Source organism: Sapajus apella, unplaced genomic scaffold (genome assembly GCF_009761245.1).
Source record: "Sapajus apella isolate SASKATOON/1434 unplaced genomic scaffold, GSC_monkey_1.0 scaffold215, whole genome shotgun sequence".
Taxonomy (NCBI): domain Eukaryota; kingdom Metazoa; phylum Chordata; class Mammalia; order Primates; family Cebidae; genus Sapajus; species Sapajus apella.
In genome coordinates, this window is record NW_022437155.1 from 243,589 (window position 1) to 264,754 (window position 21,166).

General features: G+C 47.3%; 1 protein-coding gene across 9 annotated transcripts in view; it reads left to right on the forward strand.

The window, feature by feature from the left end:
• The window catches only part of TOM1L2 (target of myb1 like 2 membrane trafficking protein), a 122,218-nt gene that overhangs the window by 58,759 nt on the left and 42,293 nt on the right, over window positions 1-21,166 (forward strand). For 6 of the 9 annotated variants that reach the window (XM_032270698.1, XM_032270700.1, XM_032270701.1 and 3 more), the window contains exons 2-4: window positions 7,305-7,389; window positions 13,898-13,976; window positions 18,724-18,873. In XM_032270698.1, the coding sequence (XP_032126589.1) occupies window positions 7,305-7,389; window positions 13,898-13,976; window positions 18,724-18,873 (314 nt within the window). The remainder of the gene's footprint in view (window positions 1-7,304; window positions 7,390-13,897; window positions 13,977-18,723; window positions 18,874-21,166) is intronic. The other 3 variants (XM_032270702.1, XM_032270705.1, XM_032270704.1) reach the window with 2 other exon arrangements.

Here is a 21,166-nt window from a genome sequence, read left to right on the forward strand (position 1 = left end):
GCAACCTCCGCCTCCTGGGTTCAAGCAATTCTCCTGCCTCAGCCTCCTGAGTAGCTGGGATTACAGGCACGCGCCACCATGCCCAGCTAATTTTTTGTATTTTTAGTAGAGACGGGGTTTCTCCATGTTGACCAGGATGGTCTTGATCTCTTGACCTTGTGATCCACCCGCCTCGGCCTCCCAAAGTGCTGGGATTACAGGCGTGAGCCACCGCGCCCGGCCTTATCTTTTTATTTTTATTTTTATTTTTTTTGAAATGGAGTCTCATTCTGTCACCCAAGCTGGAGTGCAGTGGCGTGATTTTGGTTCACTGCAACCTTGCCTCCCGGGTTCAAGCCATTCTCCTGCCTCAGCCTCCCAAGCAGCTGGGACAACAGGTGCGCACCACCACACCTGGCTAATTTTTGTATTTTTAATAGAGACAGGGTTTCACTGTGTTGACCAGGCTGGTCTCAAACTCCCGACTTTATGTGATCCACCTGCCTTGGCCTCCCAAAATGGTGGAATTACAGGTGTGAGCCACCGTGCTTGGCCCCAAACAACTTTTAAAAAGAACAAAGTTGGCCGGGCGCAGTGGCTCAAGCCTGTAATCCCAGCACTGTGGGAGGCCGAGGCGGGTGGATCACGAGGTCAAGAGATCGAGACCATCCTGGTCAACATGGTGAAACCCCGTCTCTACTAAAAATACAAAAAATTAGCTGGGCATGGTGGCGCGTGCCTGTAATCCCAGCGACTCAGGAGGCTGGGGCAGGAGAATTGCCTGAACCCAGGAGGCGGAGGTTGCGGTGAGCCGAGATCGCGCCATTGCACTCCAGCCTGGGTAACAAGAGCGAAACTCCGTCTCAAAAAAAAAATAAATAAAAATAAAAAAATAAAAAGAACAAAGTTGGAGGACTCACACTTTCTGATTTGAAAACTTACTGCAAAACTACAGTAATCACAACAATGTGGTATTGGAATAAGGAAAGACATATGGACCAATGGAATAAAATAGAGAACTCAGAGATAAACTCTCCCATATGTGGTCAATTGATTTTCAACAAGGGTGCCAAAACTATTTAGAGGGGAAAGGACAGTCTTTTCAACAAATGGTGCTGGGAAAACTGAATATCCACATGCAAAAGAATGAAGTTGGACCCTTATCTTATACCATGTGCAAAAATGAACTCCAAACAGACCAAAGGCCTAAACATAAGAGGGAAGGGAAAACTATAAAAATCTTAAAAAGGGGAAATCATGGCCGGGCGTGGTGGCTCACGCTTGTAATCCAAGTACTCTGGAGGCCAAGGCGGGCGGATCACCTGAGGTCTGGAGTTCAAGACCACCCTGACCAACATGGTGAAACCCCGTCTTAAAAAAAAGAAAAAAATAATAAAAAAAAAATAAAAGGGGAAATCATGACATTGAATTTAGCAAAGATTTCTCAGATATGACACCAAAAGCACAGGCAACAAAAGAAAAAAATAGATAAATGGGACAATCCAAATTTAAACCTTTTGTGCATTAAAGGATACTATCAAGAGAGTGAAAAGGCAACCATAAAATAGGAGGGATTAATATTCAAAATATAAAAAGAACTCTTACAACTTAATGACAAAAAAACAAAACAAAACACTACTTAGTTTAAAAATGGGAGCAGGCATTGTGGCTCATGCCTGTAATCCTAGCACTTTGTGGGGGCCAAGGCCAGGATCACTTGAGGCCAAGAGCTCAAGACCAGCCTGGGTAACACTGCAAGACCCCCATCTCTACATAAGTTTTTTTTTAAATTAGCTAGGTGTGGTGCTGCATGCCTGAAGTCCCAGCTACTTGGGAGGCTGAGGTGGGAGGATTGCTTGAGACCAGGACTTCAAGGCTGCAATGAGCTTGGTTGGTCCAAGCACTGTGATTGGTCCACTGTACTCCATTCTAGGTCATAAAGTGAGATCCTGTTTCTTAAAAAAAGAGGGGGGAGCAAAAAAGTTTGAATAGATATGTCTCCAAAGAAAATCTACAAATGGCCAAAAAGCACATGAAAAAATGCTCAACATCAGTAGTCATTAGAGAAATACAAAACGAAACCACAATGAGATACCACTTCACACCCGGTAAGCCAGGATCCCACAGTTGAATTGCTGGTACCAATATTTGATCCCAGTTCTGTCTCTAAAGCCTGGGCATTTGCATGATATAGTCTCACCTGCTAGCAAAGCCTGAGTTTAGATCTGAAGTTAATAACTTGGAGGAATTCTGAAACTACCCCATCCTAACTCTCAATTCATGAAAGGATACCTTCACCACTATTTTAACAAAAGTGTAATACAACCCACACTTCTGCTGATACTGGGATAATAACGTAGAAGACCTCTGTACAAGCTGGAAGTGTCCTTGTTTTACTGGATGCAGCTATGGTGAAGTGACACTTGTTTTTTACGTAACATACTAGATAGAACTCACACATCCAAACAAAAGAAGCTATAATTTACAAGCAGTGACAGCACACTCCAAAAATATAGCCGTTGCTCAAAACATTTGTGCAACAGTCTTCCGTCTGCATCAAAAAGCCTCATTGTTTTATTTATTGCTCTTTTTAAATTTTTTAACCATAAAGGATATATCCCTAACCTTTTCTCTTTATTCATCATACTTGGCACTCAAAGCCTCAGAGGCTTTTGACCACCCAGGTGCCTCCAGGTGCCCTGCCAAGCCACTGCTCTGAGAAAGCAACCCCACCCCCAGATAGTGAGAATCTGACTTCAGATGAATGCAATACACAGGCAGAGAACTGGTCAGGGGCTGGGAGGCTCTTGAGATTTGGAGAAATCTTAAGCAAATTAGTCCTCAGACAGCATCAGGCTGGCAGGTACAGATGCAGTATTTGATACTTGTCTACCAGATGGGGAAGGTGGAGGAGGAGAGGAAGGGATGAGAATGCATGTCAGCAATGGCTAAGAGCCAGATAGGCCCCAGAGATGCCTTACCCCTTCCCTGCCCTTTTCATGCATGTGGAAAAGAGAGTAAAAGTCATAAAGCCAGCAAGGAGCACACCTGGGCCTATCAGGGAGAAATCAGAGGGAGGGCAGGCAGAGCTGGGAAGAATGGGTGTGGTGGTAGGCACCATCAGTTTAGTCTAAAAGAAGAAAAGACTGAGGGCAGAGGCTTCAGGAAGGTTAACGGGGAGAATTTGGTGTAGCGACTGAGACAGCAGTGTGCCCTGTCACCTTGTGGCTTATCCAGAGGCAGGATGAGCCCCAGGTATGCTGGAAGCCTGCAGCAATGAAATGGTGCCTGCCTCCTGCCCCTGCTCTTCCTGCAGCTGTCTCTGAACACCCCTCCTCTTCAAGGTGTCCACTCCCAGAAGAATGACTCACTACCTGGGTCACACACAGTAGGGGCATGTCTGCAGCCATAAATCCGGCAACCTCCTCTGGAGGAGACTCATCCTGACAGAAGCAGCTCTGCCTGCGGGCCTGGGCTTGCTACTCTTTTGAGCCAGGAAGGGGAGAGGCCAGCTGGCCAGGGGGTAGTCATCTCTCCCCTTCACAGAACTCAAGCTGTGGCATACTCTCATGGAGAAGAAAGTACAGAGATTGCACTTTGGTAGGGCCACAAAGGATACAGTCTTGGGAGGCTTAATAGAGGAAATATTAAATCAATAAAACCTCATTTCCAAGTTCGGTTTAGCAGCAGAATCCATTAACCTTATATTCACCCTCTCCTTTCCTCTTATAATACTGGGGAAGGGTTCAAAGGCATGATAACTTATCCTCAGGGTCAGCGCGTTCTATTCAATTACTGGGATTCGAGTTTTCAAGCTAAAAGATATATACTCATTTTGATTGTAAAGAACAAACCCAAAAAGAATGCTTCTTTCTTTTCATTTTGCAGAAAACGCCACACCAACACAACCATGGGTATTTAGCTCTGCTGAAACAGATGAGGGGAGTAAGGCTGAGAGAGGAGCTCAAATCAGTTCTGATTTTTCTCTTCATAAAAGAATTTCTAGCAAATCAAGAGCAAAGTTGGATCTGATTGCCTCTGGAACTAAGGCCACTCAATGTGGGCTTCCTCACTCAGTCTTGTCCCCAGGCCAGAGCAAAGCAAAACTCAGTCTCATTTATTTTGTCACCTAAATCGTCAAAACCTAAAATAAAACCTGGTGCAACTGCAGAAACACGGTGCTCTAGGGAGCAGTGGGGCAAGTCATTCCCACCAGCTAGCCCTCTGGATGGATAATTGTAAAGTGCTGACCTCTCTGGTGAGATACTAATGGTCAAGGGCTGGGCTGGGCAAGAGGCTGGGTAGGGCGGGCCAGGCTGGGCTGGACTGGATAGGGCAGGGCAGCCTGAGCTCGGATAATCAGATGCAGCTCCCATTAAACCTTCAGTGTGAGAGCAGCATAGCATCCTGATGCCGTTGCCATGGCATTTTCTCTCTCCTGGTGTCGGACCCAGGCCAGGATGCCCTGAAGCCTTGATGCTGACAGCAGTGATAGTGCTGGCTCTGAGCATGATTTTCTGCCCACCCACCCTCCTGTGCTCTCTGAAACCTAAGGCAGCCCTGTTTGGAAGAGCCTCGCAATCCAGCGGCTTGGCTTTTTGGCTGCCGCTTTCTACACTTTGATGTTAAATATAGTGACTTCAGAAGCAGCCAACACCAGAAGGCAAAAGAGGGCTGGTTTTAGCATTTTGCATTCAGCAACATCCTTTTAGTGAGAATGGAGAAGAAAACAGCCAAATCATCTACCTCCCCAATCATTAAGAGTGTCGGGGTTGGGTGCGGTGGCTCACGCCTGTAATCCCAACACTTTGGGAGGCTGAGGCAGGTGGATCACCTGAATTCAGGAGTTAGAGACCAGCCTGGCCAACATGATGAAAGCTGTCTCTACTAAAAATACAAAAATTAACCAGGCGTGGTGGCACATACCTGTAATCCCAGCTACTTGGGAGGCTGAGGTTGCAGTGAGCTGATATCACACCATTGCACTCCAGCCTATGCCATGGAGTGAGACTCTGTATCAAATAATAATAATAATAATCCCTGATTTCTACCCCATACCATTCAAAGTAGAACCTCTGAGGCATGAGGCTCAGGTATTGGCGTGCTCTAGCAGCTCCTAGGTGGTTCTCATGTGCAACCAGGGCTGAGATCCACAGCTTAGAGGAAGGGATGCTAACATGGTCATTCATCTGGTGTAAGTATTGCACTGCTGCTGAGTGCTGGGTACTGGGGACATAGTGGAAGGCAAGACAGACCTAGTCCCTGCCCTTACAGAGCTCACAGCCCAGAGGGGGAAGGGAGTCGGTGACCCTGGTTCTAGTCCTGTCTCTGCCACTGATGATCCTGAGCTCCTGTACTTTTTCCTTTTCTTCTGCAGGCCCTAAGTTTACTGTCAAAGGATGTTACAGACCCAAATGATCTCTGATCCCCACTCTGCTACTTCCCAACTCAACAGTCCATTGACCTATGTATAATTTTTCTGTCTTTTTTGGTGGTGGTTTTTAAAATACACATAACATTCAATTTACCATTTTAACCATAAAAAAAAATTTTTTTTTTGAGACAGAGTCTCTCTGTGTCACTCAGATTGGAGTGCAGTGGTGCGATCTTGGCTCACCGAAACCTCCGCCTCCTGGGTTTGAGGGATTCTCCTGCCTCAGCCTCCCAAGTAGCTGGGACTACAGGCACATGCCCGGCTAATTTTTTGTATTTTTAGTAGACACAGGATTTCATAGTGTTAGCCAGCATGGTCTCGATCTCCTGCCCTTGTGATCTGCCTGCCTCAGCCTCCCAAAGTGCTGGGATTACAGGTGTGAGCCACCGAAACTGCCCCCCCAAAATTTTTTTTTAAGAAACAGGGTCTTACTGTGTCACCTAGGCGGGAATGCAGTGGTGCAATCATATCTCACTGCAGCCTCAAACTCCTGGACTTAAGCAGTCTCCCTGCCTCTGCCTCATTAGTAGTTGGGACTGTAGGCGCAAGCCACTATGCTCAGCTAATTTTTAAATATTTTGTAGAGGCAGCATCTTGCTCTGTTGCCCAGGTTGTTCTTGAATCCTGGCTTCAAGCAACTCTCCTGCCTCAGCCTCCCAAAGTTCTGAGATTACAGGTGTGAGCCATCTCGCCTGGCCCATATTAACCATTTTAAAGTGTACAGTTCAGTGGCATTAAGCACGTTCACATTGTGTGCAACCATCAACACTATCCATCTCCAGAACTCTTTCATTTTCCCCAAACTGAAATTCTGTGTTCATTAAATAATAACTCCCCATTGCCCCTACACCCCCTCAACAACCTCTGGCAACCACCATTCTACTTTCTCTCTCTAAATTTGACTACTCTATGTACCTCATATGAGTAGAATTATCTAGTATTTGTCTTTGAGAATGGCGTATTTCACTGAGCGCAAGGCCCTCAAGGTTCAGCCATATTGTGCATGCAATAGGATTTCCTTCCTTTTTAAGACTGAATAATATTCCATTATATGTGTATCCAATTTGCTTATCCAATCATTAGTTGATGGCCACAGGCTGTTTACACCTTTTGGCTGTTGTGACTAATGCTGCTATGAACAGGACTGTAAATATCTCCTCAAGGCCCTGCTTTTAATTCTTCTGGGTATATACTCAGAAGTGGAATTGCTAGATCATAGGGTAATTCTATGTTTTAACTACCATACTGTTTTCCACAGCAGCTGTACCATTTTACATTCCCACCAAAAGTGTAAAAGCATTCCAATTTGTCTATATCCTTGCCAACACTTGTTATTTTCTATTTTTTGATAGCAGCCATCCTAATGGGTGTGAGGTGATACTGCAATTGATTTTTAATAATCCCAATAGCAAATGCCTGTATAGTACTGACTCTGTGCCAGGGTCTGTTCTAAGTGTTTCATGTATATCAGCCCATTTAATTTTCATAACAAATGTATCAGGTAAGTACTGTTGTTTTCACTAGCTTTGGCACCTGGAAGTTAAATCATTTGCTCAAGACCATACAACTAGTAAGTAACAGAGCCTGTATTTGACTCTATGGGCTCACAAACCTAACATCCTCATGTTTGGGGTGATTTTTGATGGCTTAGGCCTGTCATAAGCTTTTCAGTCTAGAGTTTGGTGAGTGAAGAACCTAGTTATAACACCAGCCCTCAGGCCAGGACCTCTCCCCGGATGTTCTCTTGTGATAGCAGCACCCCTAGAACGGTTCTGTTGGCTCAGCCATCTGTTTGGGAGGAGAATGTGGTGGTTCTGGTCTCTTCCCATTTCCTGCCAAGGCTCACTTATTCCAGGAGAAATGTAAACCCATTTTCTCTCTGATTTCACAGAAAAGGCAACAGATGGCTCCCTGCAAAGTGAGGATTGGACGTTGAATATGGAGATCTGTGATATCATCAATGAGACGGAGGAAGGGTACGTGTGCCCCCCCTCTCCTGGGAAGCCTCTCTCAGCTTTTAGGGGTCACTCAAAGCTTGTCAGGGCCTAAGGGTGGCAGGTTTCATTTTTTGTTTTGTTTTTAGTCTGTTTGCTTTGGCATTAATAAGCTGACACTCTGAATTATCTGTCCTTTTTGTCTTCATCCCTCCCCCACTTGCCCAATGGCAGTGCTGGAGGTAGAGCAGGGAAGACCTCTGTTAATCACCTGCTTTTAATCACAAGTGGAAATGAAGCTGCTTGATTACTTGGTTCCCAGTGGCCATTAGTCTCTGCGCCCGAATGTCACCTCTTCCCTCCCCTTCTCCCTGGCCTCTGCCTCTCCTTCGCAGCCTGTCTCTGCCCTGGTTTGCCAGGAGTCAGCACCACAGTGTCCGTGGAGGGAGGTCTAGGGCATGGAGCAGACACAGCTGGGAGTGGGAAAGTGACGTGAATGTACTTAGCCCACTTTGCCCCTCCTGCATTTCTGCACTGCTGGATGCATTCTTGTTATTATTTCCTGTATCTTCTTCTGCTTTATAGATGCACTCTGTTTGTACTTCTTCCAAATTGGTCTGTATTTAGTCCTACGTCCCTACCACAAACACTTATTTTACTGTAACCATGCCCTCTTAAACAGTTTTCAGAGTGGCAAGGAGGGCAGCTGGGACTCAGGCATCCCTGGGCTGGCATCTCAGCACTGTCACTCTAGCCTTGCCATGTGCGAACTGGGGACCAGCCCCTTGAGCTTGGTCCTGCTTTTATGCCACAAATATTTCTTGAGTGACGACCTTATACCAGGCCCTATTATAAATACTGAGGACACAGCAGTGAACAAGACAGACTCCCTCCACTTGGGGAGCTGCCAATCTAGAGTTGGGAGGCAGGCCATGAACAAGATAATTAAACATATAACCTGTTCAAGTGAGGACAAGACTGTGGAAGGGAGATGGGAAGAGAGGAGGATGGGAAGAAAGGAGGCTGGTCATGACAATGACCCCTCGACAGCTTCTCTTTGAGCTCTTCAACCCCACTAATCTTTCAGCTCCTTGAATTTTCCACGTTCCTGGTCCCAGCTTGAAATTCTCCACAAATTTGAGCAATACACAAAAATGTTGGCAACTCTTATTTTCCAGTGAATTGCTCAAACATCTCTATGGTTTGAGGGCAGGAAGCCCAGGAACCCCGAGAGCGTCCTCATTCTGAAGGGGCTAATGCCTTCTTTTTCAAACCCTCCGCTCCCAGAAGGCTGGTCACACACATCTTCCTCTTCAAGTGGCCCAAGCTCCTGTTGCTCCCTTTTTGAGTGAGAGCACCTCAGTGATTCCTGATGATATTCTCTCCTTGCCTCTGCTGTGAGGTGTCTCAAAACGTCTTCCTACCTGGATGCACTGGCTCATGCCTGTAGTCCCAGCTATTCAGGAGGCTGAGGTGGGAGGATTGCTTGAGGCCAGGAGTTTGAGACCAGCCTAGAAAATGTAGTGAGACCCCATATCTTAAAAAAAAAATTCCTCCTAAGTGGGAGAAACTCCTACAAGTTGGACTGACAGTAGTTTACCCCACCTACACCTTTGTGCCTTCCCTGAAGGGCGTCTGACCTACTGTCCCTTCTGTTCCCATCACCTTTCTAAGTAGATCCTATCATTCACTGGATCTGTTTGAATCTCATTTTTCTAACTCCCTTCTCTCCTGAATTGAACAAGTCCTCTATTACATGATTTCATAAGCTGTGTTGTACTGATGCCCATCACAGTTTAAGCTTATAAATCTGTGGGACAGTTATTAGTGTCTGTCTTGCCCTGCAACCCCCATGAGGCTGTGAGCTCCAGGAGAATTTCCATCTGTTTTGCTCACCGTTTCGTCCCTAGTACCTAGCACAATGCGTGTGATTAGCTCTTGATAAATATGTGTTAAATAAATGAATAAATGAATGAAGTCTCTAAGGCACTCATAGTCTGATGAGGAATGCAGGCATAAAAACATAAGCATAACACAGCATGATGAGTGCTGGGTGCGGGGAGGGAGAAAGAGAGAGAGAAGCTATATATAGCTACAGAGACTAGTGCAGTGGTAGTGGGCAGCCTTGGGACTTTGGGCAGCAAAGCCTTCTTGGAGGAGGTGACACCAGACTGGAGTCTTACAGGGTGCCAGGGTATTAGCCAGATGAGGCAGGTGGAGGAAGGGGAGGAAATGGAAACCCCAGGCTGGAGCAATCCTAGGTCATCACTCACTTACTGTGCGACCCTGTGTGAGCTACTCATCTCTCTGTGTCTGTGTCTCATTTCCTCATTTATAAAATGGAATTGCCAATAATACCTGTCTCATAGGGTTGTTATAAGGATTAAAGGAGTAAATATATATGAAGTATCTGGCTATGTAACTGTATCTTCATATCCATACTATATATATGGATTTACTATTTCCCTTTAAAGATTTCCATTGCCCATGACTTTTGTCATCATTCACTTGGGTGTCAGTTATCTGCCCAGTCTTGGTGATGATCTCTGTGGATTCACTGCCCTTACCCTGTCTGCCATCTCTGAGCACTTGCCACGGGCCAGGCCCTGTGTCCAGCCATGCCATACGTCATCACAAACAGCGCCCCCCACCCCCAACAGCTCTATATGGTAATGACAGCCAGTTTCAGTGTTAAGGAAACTTAGGCCGCGTAGTTTGGGCACTTGCCAAAGGCCTTGCAGCACAGCTCGGAAGGGCACTTGCAGGATGCGGGCACAGGCTCACCTGGCCGCAGCCGCTGAAGTGCTGCCTGTACGCCTTGTGTTTGTGCGGTGCTTTACCAATGGGAGGCTGTGGTCCTAGTGGGTGTAGATTGGTAAACTACCCAGAGGCCTCTCCTTGGCCTTTCCCTAATGTCCAGGGCTGAGGTCACCATCAGCCTGAGGAATGCTGGTGCTTAAGGCCTTGTGTGACAGTCCCTCAGACATTAACCAGGAGTGGCTGACTGAATAACCTACCTGGGACTGTTTTTATTTATTTTTTATTTATTTATTTTATTTTTTTGAGACAGAGTTTTGCTCTTGTCACCCAGGCTGGAGTGCAAAGGCGCCATCTCAGCTTCCTGCAACCACCACTTTCCAGGCTCAAGCAATTCTCCTGCCTCACCCTCTGTAGTAGCTGGGATTACAGGTGTGCACCACCACACCTGGCTAATAGTGTATTTTTAGTAAAGACGGGGTTTCACCATGTTGGCCAGGCTGGTCTTGAACTCTTGACCTCAGGTAATCCGCCCACTTTGGCCTCCCAAAATGCTGGGATTATAGGCTTGAGCCACAGTGCTCGGACTGGGACTGTTTTAGACTGTTTTCCTGGCCTCGCCCCAGACCTGCCCAATTAAGGCACAGCTTGTGGATTTGGGAATTGCACTCCAGGTGACTCTGATGTGCAGCTCTCATGAGGACCCACTGACCTGGGTCATTTTCATGGCCATCTCTGGACCCTCCTCAGCCACAGAATCTTTGTCTATATTCTACCTTCTAAGCTGGAAAGGGCACAGAGGAGGAACTGAAGACATGCAATAGAGCAAGGTAATAACTAGGGAGGGGGTGTTCAGGGTGATGAAAGAGGGGCAGCGGTGTCACCCTTGAGGGTGATGAGGTGAAAGCTTTTCCAGAGAGTAGTTCTGAAGGTGAAGGACAAAGAGATATAAAGGCCGTGGCTGGAGGCATGACAGGAAGTTTGTTTGGGGATCAGGAAAGAGTTCTTGTAAGTCTAGGGTCCAGGGAGACTTTGAGGAGCCTGATCATGGCCCAGAGGCCAGATCATGAGGCTGTGAGCACTGCCTGAGGAGCTGGACCTTTCCCCTGAAGGCTGCTAGGGCTTGGTGCCATGTCAACACAGGCCACCGATTCTTCCCGATCCTTTCTTTCTGCTCCGTCTGGCTCTTGACACACGCTTCTCTCTCTTCTCCTGGTTTCCAACTCCACACTATCTAATCTGCTGCAGCTTCTTGAAACTTTGTGATTCCGTTGACATGACTTTGATCCTTCTCTCTGAAGCTTCTCCCCCAGGGAGAGAGATAAATACTTGCTTTTGTGCTCACCCATCACTCTCAGCCAGTACTTCCCACAGCCTGTGGATGAATTTCCATTTTAAACCTCACCCAGGAGCCTGCTGACTGTCTGATTTCCCACCCCGCTGCCCCCACACCAGGAGAGCCCTGAATGTGCTGGTGCTCTGCCAGCCAGAAGTGATCGTGGCCCTCAGGTGCTCTTCCTATTTTCCCGTTCCGTGGAAGTTCAAGAGGACAGAAGAGAGACAGGACTGAGGGGTGTGGCGGCTGTGGGTCAGGGACAACAGTGATTTGGCAGAGCCTTGGAGAGAGGAAATCAGTCCATGCTCTTGGCCAGTAGCCACTGAATTTCATCAGCTCTCAGGCCACAAACAGCCCTCAACACAGAGAGCTGGTTAAGTCCCATATTTGCAGAAATCAGCATCCCCTTTTGGAAATGGCAGCTGTACTGCAGACATACTTGGCTCTGGGCCCAGTCCCCATGGAGCCTTATGTCTCATCTGCCCTTTGACCCAGGGGCCAAGAATTCCTGCAAGGCAGCCATATGTCAAGCTGGGAATGGGAAACAGGTGATTCAGGGTGTTTTAAAAATTTCTTCCAAAGCCTTGCTCCTTTCACCTTTTTTTAATTTTTATTTTTGAGATGGAATCTCATTCTGTCAACCCGGCTGGAGTGCAGTGGCATGATCTCGGCTCACTGCAATCTCCACTTCTCAGGTTCAAGTGATTCTCTTACCTTTGCCTCCAGAGTAGCAGGAATTACAAACACATACCACCATGCCCAGCTAATTTTTTTGTATTTTTGTAGAGAAAGGGTTTCACCATGTTGCCCAGGCTGGTCTTGAACACGTGACCTCAAGCGATCTACTTGCCTTGGCCTCCCAAAGTGCTGGGATTACAGGCATGAGCCACCATGCTTGGCCCACTTTCTCTTAAATTAAGCTGATTAGCAGAGCATCTATTCTTTCCCTTCCTCAACTTCCTCATATACATTTGAAGGGGCCCTTTCATTTGGTAAATAGAGTATAAATATTTTAAAACTGTAGGAATAGGAGATCCCTGATGTACAAACATTCAAGCTGGGAAATACCAGTGTATTGGCGTATGGATTAGTGGAAGGCTGGAATCCATGTGTGATAGCAAAGGGCTGATCCACAGCCAGACTAAGGGCTTCCCAGAGCATAGGGTGATGGGTCAGCACAGGGACTTTGTGCCAGGGGCAGCTTCTAGGCCCACAGCTTTGTTGAATCCTGAGTTAGAATAAATTAAATGTTAGACATAAGACCTACTTGTAATATGTATACTTAGAGGGCTGGCTGAGGATCCTAACTCTAAGGTATAACAGTAATTAAGGAAGAACTCACTCCAACTTCCATGCAACTTCACTCCAACTTTTGGACATGGCCCATTTGTGAATTGAGTATTGCCTATAATTCTACAAGATTTTCTCTAGGGATCTACCTCAGATCTGTCACCTAAAAGCACAAAACTTGTTGGCTTTTTTTTTTTTTTTTTTTTTTGAGATGGAGTTTTGCTCTTGTTACCCAGGCTGGAGTGCAATGGCGCGATCTCGGCTCACCGCAACCTCCGCCTCCTGGGTTCAGGCAATTCTCCTGCCTCAGCATCCTGAGTAGCTGGGATTACAGGCACGCGCCACCATGCCCAGCTAATTTTTGTATTTTTAGTAGAGACGGGGTTTCACCATGTTGACCAGGATGGTCTCGATCTCTTGACCTTGTGATCCACCCGCCTCGGCCTCCCAAAGTGCTGGGATTACAGGCTTGAGCCACCGCGCCCGGCCTAACTTGTTGGGTTTTAAGGAGACTCACTTAAGCTTTCTCTGGGAAAAAGAGTTCCATGAAATTTAGGAAGAGCTGGACATCCAGGCCTCACAAGTACCTGGCACTGTCTCTTCTGTGTCTCTCTTATGGTTTCTCTGGAAAAACTCTCTTCTGTGTGCCCACACACCAGTGGGTTAGTTATGGTTTTGAATAAATAATACTTGCAAGTGACGCAGAATTCAAAAGGTCTGCAGAAAGGCAGTCCAGTGAAAAACCTCCCTCCCACCTTTGGTTCCCTTCCTTAGGGGCAGCCACAGTTACCAGGTTGTTGTAGCTCCTTCTAGAGATTCTCTTCCCTATGCTGGCTTGTGTGCTATGTATACTTCCCTTCTATAACTCAACTAATAGCAAACTTTGTACACTGTTATGCAAAGAACTTTGTGCACATGTCTTTGAGTTTGGTCCATATTGGTGCAAGAGTTTCTTTATTCTTTTTTGCAGCTGCATAGTATTCCATTGTGTTGATTTAATTTAACCTGTTTTGTATTGATGGACATGCAGTTTGTTTCTAGTCTTTTACATTTACAAACATGCTGCAGCCAGCGAATAGTTTTGCATATATGCTAGTTCACATATCTGTAGGATCGTATCCCCAAGTGGCATTGTAAGTATCTTAAAATGTCTGTCCTTTTCTCCAGGCCAAAGGATGCCATTAGAGCCCTAAAGAAGCGGCTCAACGGGAACCGGAACTACAGAGAGGTGATGCTGGCATTAACAGTGAGTGCTACTCTCCTTGGGGAGGGAAGGCATCTGGGGGACTCCTTGCTTCTAGCCTTGCCCCCGTCATAGAGCTTTCCTTCTGCCCACTCAGCACAACCTCAGAATGGCTTGGTGCCTGGGCCACTGGAATTCAGCAAAGCCTTCTGGTATTGCCTTTGGGTTTTCCTGTCCTCTGAAACAGGGAATGAGCTTCAATTTGGTGAATGTATATCCGTAAAAGATAAGGTGTGTGCAGTGCCATCAGTTACAAAAGTCCAGAGCAGAGGAGCTAAAGGTCTGGAGTAGGTCACTTTTCAGCCAGCAACCTGCTCTGAGACTGAGACCAACTCCTTCTCTAGATGTCAGTTTCCTCTTTATAAAAATGTTGACTGGGTGCAGTGGCTCACACTTGTAATCCCAGCACTTTAGGAGGCCGAGGTGGGTGGATCACAAGGTCAGGAGTTCGAGACCAGCCTGGCCAATATGGTGAAACTTTGTCTCTACTAAAAATATAAAAAATTAGCCGGGTATGGTGGTGCGTGCCTGTAGTCCCAGCTACTTGGGAGGCTGAGGCAGGAGAATCGCTTGAACCTGGGAGGCAGAGGCTACAGTGAGCCAAAATCATACCGTTGTACTCCAGCCTGGTGACAGAGGGAGACTCTGTCTCAAAAAAAAAAAAAAATGTTAAATTCCACCTGTTAAGTACCGGCCTGGGACTGTGCTGAGCTTTTTGGACAGTAATGCAGATGTTTACAACTACCCTCCAAAAGATATTTCACTATGCCCCTCATACAGATGAGGAAACTGAGGCTCAGAGAGATCTGGAGGTTTACCCAGCCTTCACAGCTAGTGAGGTACCAAGCTGTGGATTGCCATCATAAAGCAGTCTTTTGCATGGGGTAAAAACTGAAAATAGCTACAAAGACTCTTGAAAAAGTCAGCCAAGTGACTTTTTTCAGGAAGGAACAGACCAGATTTTTGCCCTTACCAAAGCTGTCAGAGAATTTAAAAAGACGGCTTCAGGTATTATTTCTGTCTTGAGAGCTAACAGTTTTTCAGATGTGACAAAATCTGGGCCACAGTAAGTTCTTAAAATAGAAACTGTAACAGGTCACCAGGTCAACGTCTCTGGGGCTTGGAAATAGTAGGTTATTTATCCAAAACAGCCATGTTTCCTTTTAAAGCACAGAGCCTGTTTGGATTTTTTGCCCAAGTGAAACCCCGAAACTTATTAAGAGAGCTCTGCCAGGGAATTGGGATTTGAATAATAGAGAAAAGACTGGTTAAGAAATAGAGAGTTGAAGCTTTTATTTTTATTTTTTCTCAGAATTTGAACCACAGCATTGACTAAACCAGGAGTGATGCTCAAAATGAATGGCTTTCAATAACTCATATCACCAGGGAATGAGCCCTAATGTATATGTCAGGGCATGCTACTGCTATCTAAAATTTCTGTATTTACACACCCAACTTCATGGTCATCGTGTTGGATGGAAATCTTTCCAAGTGAACTCTGGGTTTACTTGCCGTCCTCTAGCAGGGCACGATGGACACTGTTTGACCTTTCCTGCAGATTGGGTCTTCACTACAAACCCAGCCATGCCTTTGGGAGGCCTGTGAAATGCACAGAGCTGCCGTCCCTACCCTGAGGCTCCATCCTAGTGCACTTTGCGTGGTCTCCTGTCTCCTGCTAGGGCTTCACTTACCCTGTTAGTCGCTTTCAGTCCTCCTGTCTCTTGTGGCCCTTTCCTGACTTCATATCTGTACCCACCAAGCTTGTTAATATTTACCCAAAATAAGTTAGTAAGAAGCCCCGAGGGCCTCTCTGCTTGTGGACTTAAAACATCATTTGTGGACTTAAAACATCATTTCTGATTGCTTAGAGGATCCTTTTGGTTTCACTATGGGTTTTGGCTTCATTCTGGAAAATTACAACTGTATGTTTCATGCCTTTCAACCCATAGGGACAAATCCGTTAGGGTCGTGTTTGGCAGGGTGGCCTAAATAGCTCTTGCCAGCCCAAAGAGAACGTCCTGTACCTCCTGCTAAGACAGGCTTTGGGACTGCTCTGTGGCATATGCATCTCTGTCCAGGACACTTCCAAGGCCAGGCTGGGACACACTGACCTTGAGGACTGCTGTGCTGGAGAAGCTAAGCATGAGTTTCCTAAAGGTGGGAAGCGGCTCCTGCCCACTGCTGCTCTCAGAGTGGAGTAGAGCCCCAGGCTGCCCTGCCCCTCAGACCTATGCCTCTTTTTCCAATTCTCTTTCCCACTCGCAGCCTTGCCTTTCCCACCTGCTTCTCATGAAATAAAGTATACTTCTTGCCATCTGCCCTGACCCCAACAGCCCACTGCCTGAGTTGGGAGAAAGATTTTAGAGAATCCTAGAGAGAAAGGTTCCTATAAGTCCCTTGAGGGCAGAAAGAACCCCTCTAGTTCATCTCAGTGCCCTCATGGATCACTGTGAGACAGTGAATGCCAATTACCACATGGTTACCAGAATCAGGCACAAGCAGACTCGGAAAGGAAAATGCCTCCTTGGCTCAGTAAAATCTATGGTTGCTCAGAGGCCCTGGGGTGCTGAGCTCCAGCATCTTCCTTGGCAAGCCCAGAGGAACCTGTTGCCTCCTAAGGTGCAGCCTGCAGCGGGGCAAGAATCGATTCTGGCTGGCTGCAGAGCTGCACGGCATGGGGAGGCCCAGCTTTGGCCTCCTAGGTTAAGTTTCATGGCACCCCTTATCCTCAGTTTCCTCGTCTCTAAAATGGGATGATTCCCACCTTACAGGGTTATTTCCAGGACCAAATGAGGGAACAAGAAATCTAACACATGTTGCTTGTCATCTGAGGTACTCTCAGCTGATGTGGCTGCCTGGAGGAGATCTGTGAGGGAGGGAGGGAGGGAGGGCTCTGTGGCTTCGAGGTGGGGGAGTAGACTGGGGCTCCAGAGAAGGCTGATCACAGCTCCTGTGCTGCTTCTGACACTGACTGACAGTTTGTACCCAGACCAATGTCTTCACCTTTCTAAACCTCTTAACTCTAAAACATGGAATATTAAGGTCCATTTAAGGAGAAGTAATTAGCTGTGAGAATTGGATAAAATTACATATGATATGGAAGAATCTCTCATAGTGCCTGGCACATAGTTGCATTCAGTCAATGTTCCATTTATGGACTTTTCTTTACAGCTATGATTTGTCCAGGTAGAGCCCAGTTGCATGAACCCAACCCTGTGGGATGGCTGCAGAAGTCAATCAGTGGTTGGATTAGTTTGGGCAAATGAGAATAACCAAGGTAGTCAGAAATGTTCCCTGTTACTGGTGATGTGGTTTTGAGGAGGCATTCTCCAATTAGTAGACTGTGGCCTGGGGGCTGGTGGCATGGGAAGGGCCCCAATCCTATGGATTGGTTTACAGAGTGCTGGAAAGTTCAGAGAGCTCTTCCCAGTTGGTACCTCCAAATTCCAAGAGGCTACACACCTGTCCTATGGGAGAATAAGAGGCCACCCCCTTCCTCGTGTGTACAGCAGCCTTCTGAATAATAATCATGTAATCATGATCATCATTTATTGGGTACCTCCCCTATGCATGATTTTTTGCTAGGTGCACTATGTATGTACGTATGTTTTTAAGACAGAGTTCTGTTCTGTTACCTGGGCTAGTGCCGTGGCGCAATCTCAGCTCACTGCAACGCGCAATCTCAGCTCACTGTAACCCCTGTCTCCCAGGTTCAAGCAACTCTCCTGCCTCAGCCTCCAGAATAGCTCAGACTATAGGTGCATGCCACCAAGCCTGGCTAGTTTTTGTATTTTTAGTAGAGGCGGGGTTTTGCCAGGCTGGTCAGGCTGGTCTTATACGCCTGACCTCAGGTGACCTGCCTGCCTCAGTCTCCCAAAGTGCTGGGATTACAGGCATGAGCCACCACGCCCAGCCTATGCTTTAAATGTATTCTTGCTAATCTTTGAACAATCTTGCAAAGGAGAGCTCATCATCTCCTCTTCACATATATGGATGCTGAGGCTCAGAAAGATGTCCTGGGCCATTCACGGAGAAAGTGGTGGAGCTGAGATGTGAGCCCTCACTGACCCTCTGGCCAGAACCAGTATGCTGGGCTTTTCTGAGCAGCTAAGGCCTGTGGCATTCGTTTTCCCAGACAAGGGAGGAGCAGCCAGAGTCTGAATCAAACATGGACCTTAAAGTCACCTGGCAGCTGAGGTCCACAAAACGTTTGTCAAGAGTGGAAAATCTTTTGTCATTCCCAATTTTGGTTTTAGAAGCAAGGTTGAGTGGGGGATGTGTGTATGCATTTGCTTTCTCACATATAAGGGCCAGTAACTCACTAAGCAATTCAAGCTGTCATAGCAGCCTCCTCTTGTGACAGAGCCCGTGTCCCATTGGCTAATGCCTCATACCCAGAGGCCCAGAGAGAGGAGTTGAAATGCTAATTTTCAGGGACGGCTCAGTCATTTTGATCCCATTAAAACACTAGCATCCTTATCATGCAAAACTGGTGCCTCAATTACCAACTAATTGCCTGATTATTGTGCAGGGACAGGAGACTTCAGTCAGTAAGGGGCTGCTGTCATCCCTGGAGAATGGAGTATGGGAATGCGTGTGCCATGCAGGTTTGGCTCTGGAAGAGACATGTCAGAAAGCTGATCTAGGAGCAAGACAGAGCGGCTGGTGGAAACTCAGCTGCCCTCCTCAGTTCCCAGTGTCTTTTCCAGCTCCCACTGGGGTGACCCCTCTCCTTCCTTCCCCACACCAGGTGCTGGAGACATGTGTGAAGAACTGTGGCCACCGCTTCCACATCCTTGTGGCCAACCGAGATTTCATCGACAGTGTTCTGGTCAAAATTATCTCTCCCAAGAACAACCCTCCCACCATTGTACAGGACAAAGTGCTTGCTCTGATCCAGGTAGGTCGGATCCCTTGCCCAATTTATTGGGATAGAGTAAGATGAAGTCTCTTATTGATGAGTCCTCATGCTCTTCCACCATTTGGAGGAAAAAAATGGAAGCTTCTACTTTTAAATATTTAATGCAAAATACTTGAAAAAAAATACTCATCCCACTGGAATGAAATTCTAATTGGTGGCTCTCCAGCCAGTTGACAGAGCCTTCTTGAAGCTTTCTGGATGCCGGCCTTCTGCTGCCTGCAAAGGCAAGTAGGGTGGTCTCAACAGGCCTCTGAGGAAACATGGAATAGGAAGAACCATGTCAGAGCTGTGTGTGGGCTTGGTGAGCTCGCAGGGCAGGGGCCAACTCTGGGGCAGGCAGAGGAAGGTGAGGGGCTAGGGATGGCATTAAGGGATGTTTCACTGAAGAGAGGACATTTCTATTGGACTCTGAAGAATAATGGGGAGCTTAGTGGAAAAGTCAATGTGAGAGACGTCACAGGCAGGGAGAATAGCATATTCAAAGGCCCACACGTATCAGAGAACAGTTGGCATATTTGGGTTGTATTTGTTATCACTCACTCTGTTACGAATTACCTCAAAACACAGCAGCTTAAAACAGCAAATGTTCATTATCTCATAGTTTCTGTGGGCCAGGAATCCAGGAGCAGCTAGCTGGGCAGTTCTAGCTTGGAGTCTCTCGTGAGGTGGTATTGTCTGAAGGCTCGACTGCAGCTGGAGGCTCCACTTCCAACATGGTGCACCCACGTGACTGGTGGGAGGAAGCCTCAGTTCCTTGCTGACTATTGGCAAGAGACCTGAGTTTACCACCATGTGGACATCAACATTGGTCTCGATGACCTAGTCTTGGAAGTCACATACCATCTTTTCTGTTATATTCTATATGTTAGAAGGGAGTCACCAGCCCTAGCCTCAAGAGTAAGGGAAATAAACTTCACCTCTTGAAGAGAAGAGGAGCAAGGAATTTGTGGACATGTTATAAAGACCCTTATGTGGGGAAAGGGTTGTAATGAAGAATGCTGGGGCAGGGCTTGGGGTGGGAGAGCAGGCAGGAGATGGGGCCAGAAGGATGCCCAGAGGCCGGTGGCCATGCATGCTAAGGAGCTGTAGGCATGCATCCTGTGGTCCTGTAGGCAGTGGGAAGCCACCGAAGGGCTCTGAGCTGGGGTGTATGGAGACCTGGGTTTCAGACAGAGCACTTGGTGGCAGGGCAGAAGGTACGTAAGTCAACAGGCACATCCAGCATGGGTGATTAATGCCGTGGCAGAGGCAAGACAAGGGCCTCAGGAGCCAAGAAGAGAGAACAACCCAGGGCTGGGCATGGGGGTCCAGCAAGGGCAAAGGAAGGCAGCCAGACAGAGGGAGGCAGCTAAGAATGCAGGAGGTGGTGTGCCAGGGCAGGCCGGGCTCTCAGATGGGGCGGGTGTGCAGCTGGAGAGGAGCCTCTTTGCATTCCCAGTGCTCAATTCCCTCTGCCCGAAAGGTCCTTCCCCAGCTTTCAAAGCAGCCACTCCTCCTCCTCATTCACGTGTGCCTCGGAGGCCTCTGACTAGTTTTAAGCACACATACTATCTGTCTCACATCATTCTTTTTTGTGGTTTTCAAGACTGGCTTTGCTAACATTTCTTTTGTCTGCCTCACTCTTCGTTCCCTAAGACTCCAGGGACATGGTGTTCCCAGGGTCTACAGCAGTGGAATGTGCAGAGTGGATGATCAGTATTTCTTTATAATGAATGAGTGAATGTAGCTAATTCTGAGGAACTCTGGGAGGCCCTCCCATGCTTCCCGTAGGGCTATCTCTGGCCCCTGTTCTGCCCACCCAACATCTGTGTCTCTCTCTCTCTCTCTCTGTCTCTCTCTCTCTCTCTCTCTCTCTCTCTCACACACACACACACACACACACACACACACACACACGTACATGTACTTTGCCTTCTCCCTACACCCACCCTACCATAGCCCTTCCTTTTGGGGCTGCATTCCCCTACCTCAACACCCCCAGGAATTCATGTTAGGAAAGCAAATGGTGGCCTCTTCTCACAAAGCATGTCCTGTGGGAGAGCTTTCTGACACCAAGGCCTGTCTGTGCCCAGCAGGGTGGCCAGTCCACCCCATGGCAAGCACAGTTATCACAAGGGGCGTGTTCTGTACTGGCCCTGCTGACTGTAGGGACCGTGCCTAAGGGCAGATAGAGCCTTCTTCACTGGTTGTGGCTCACGCCTCTACCCTGAGGATACCCATCCCTGCCCACCCTGCCCTCACCTCCAAAATTTCCTATCAGGATCACCCCTCC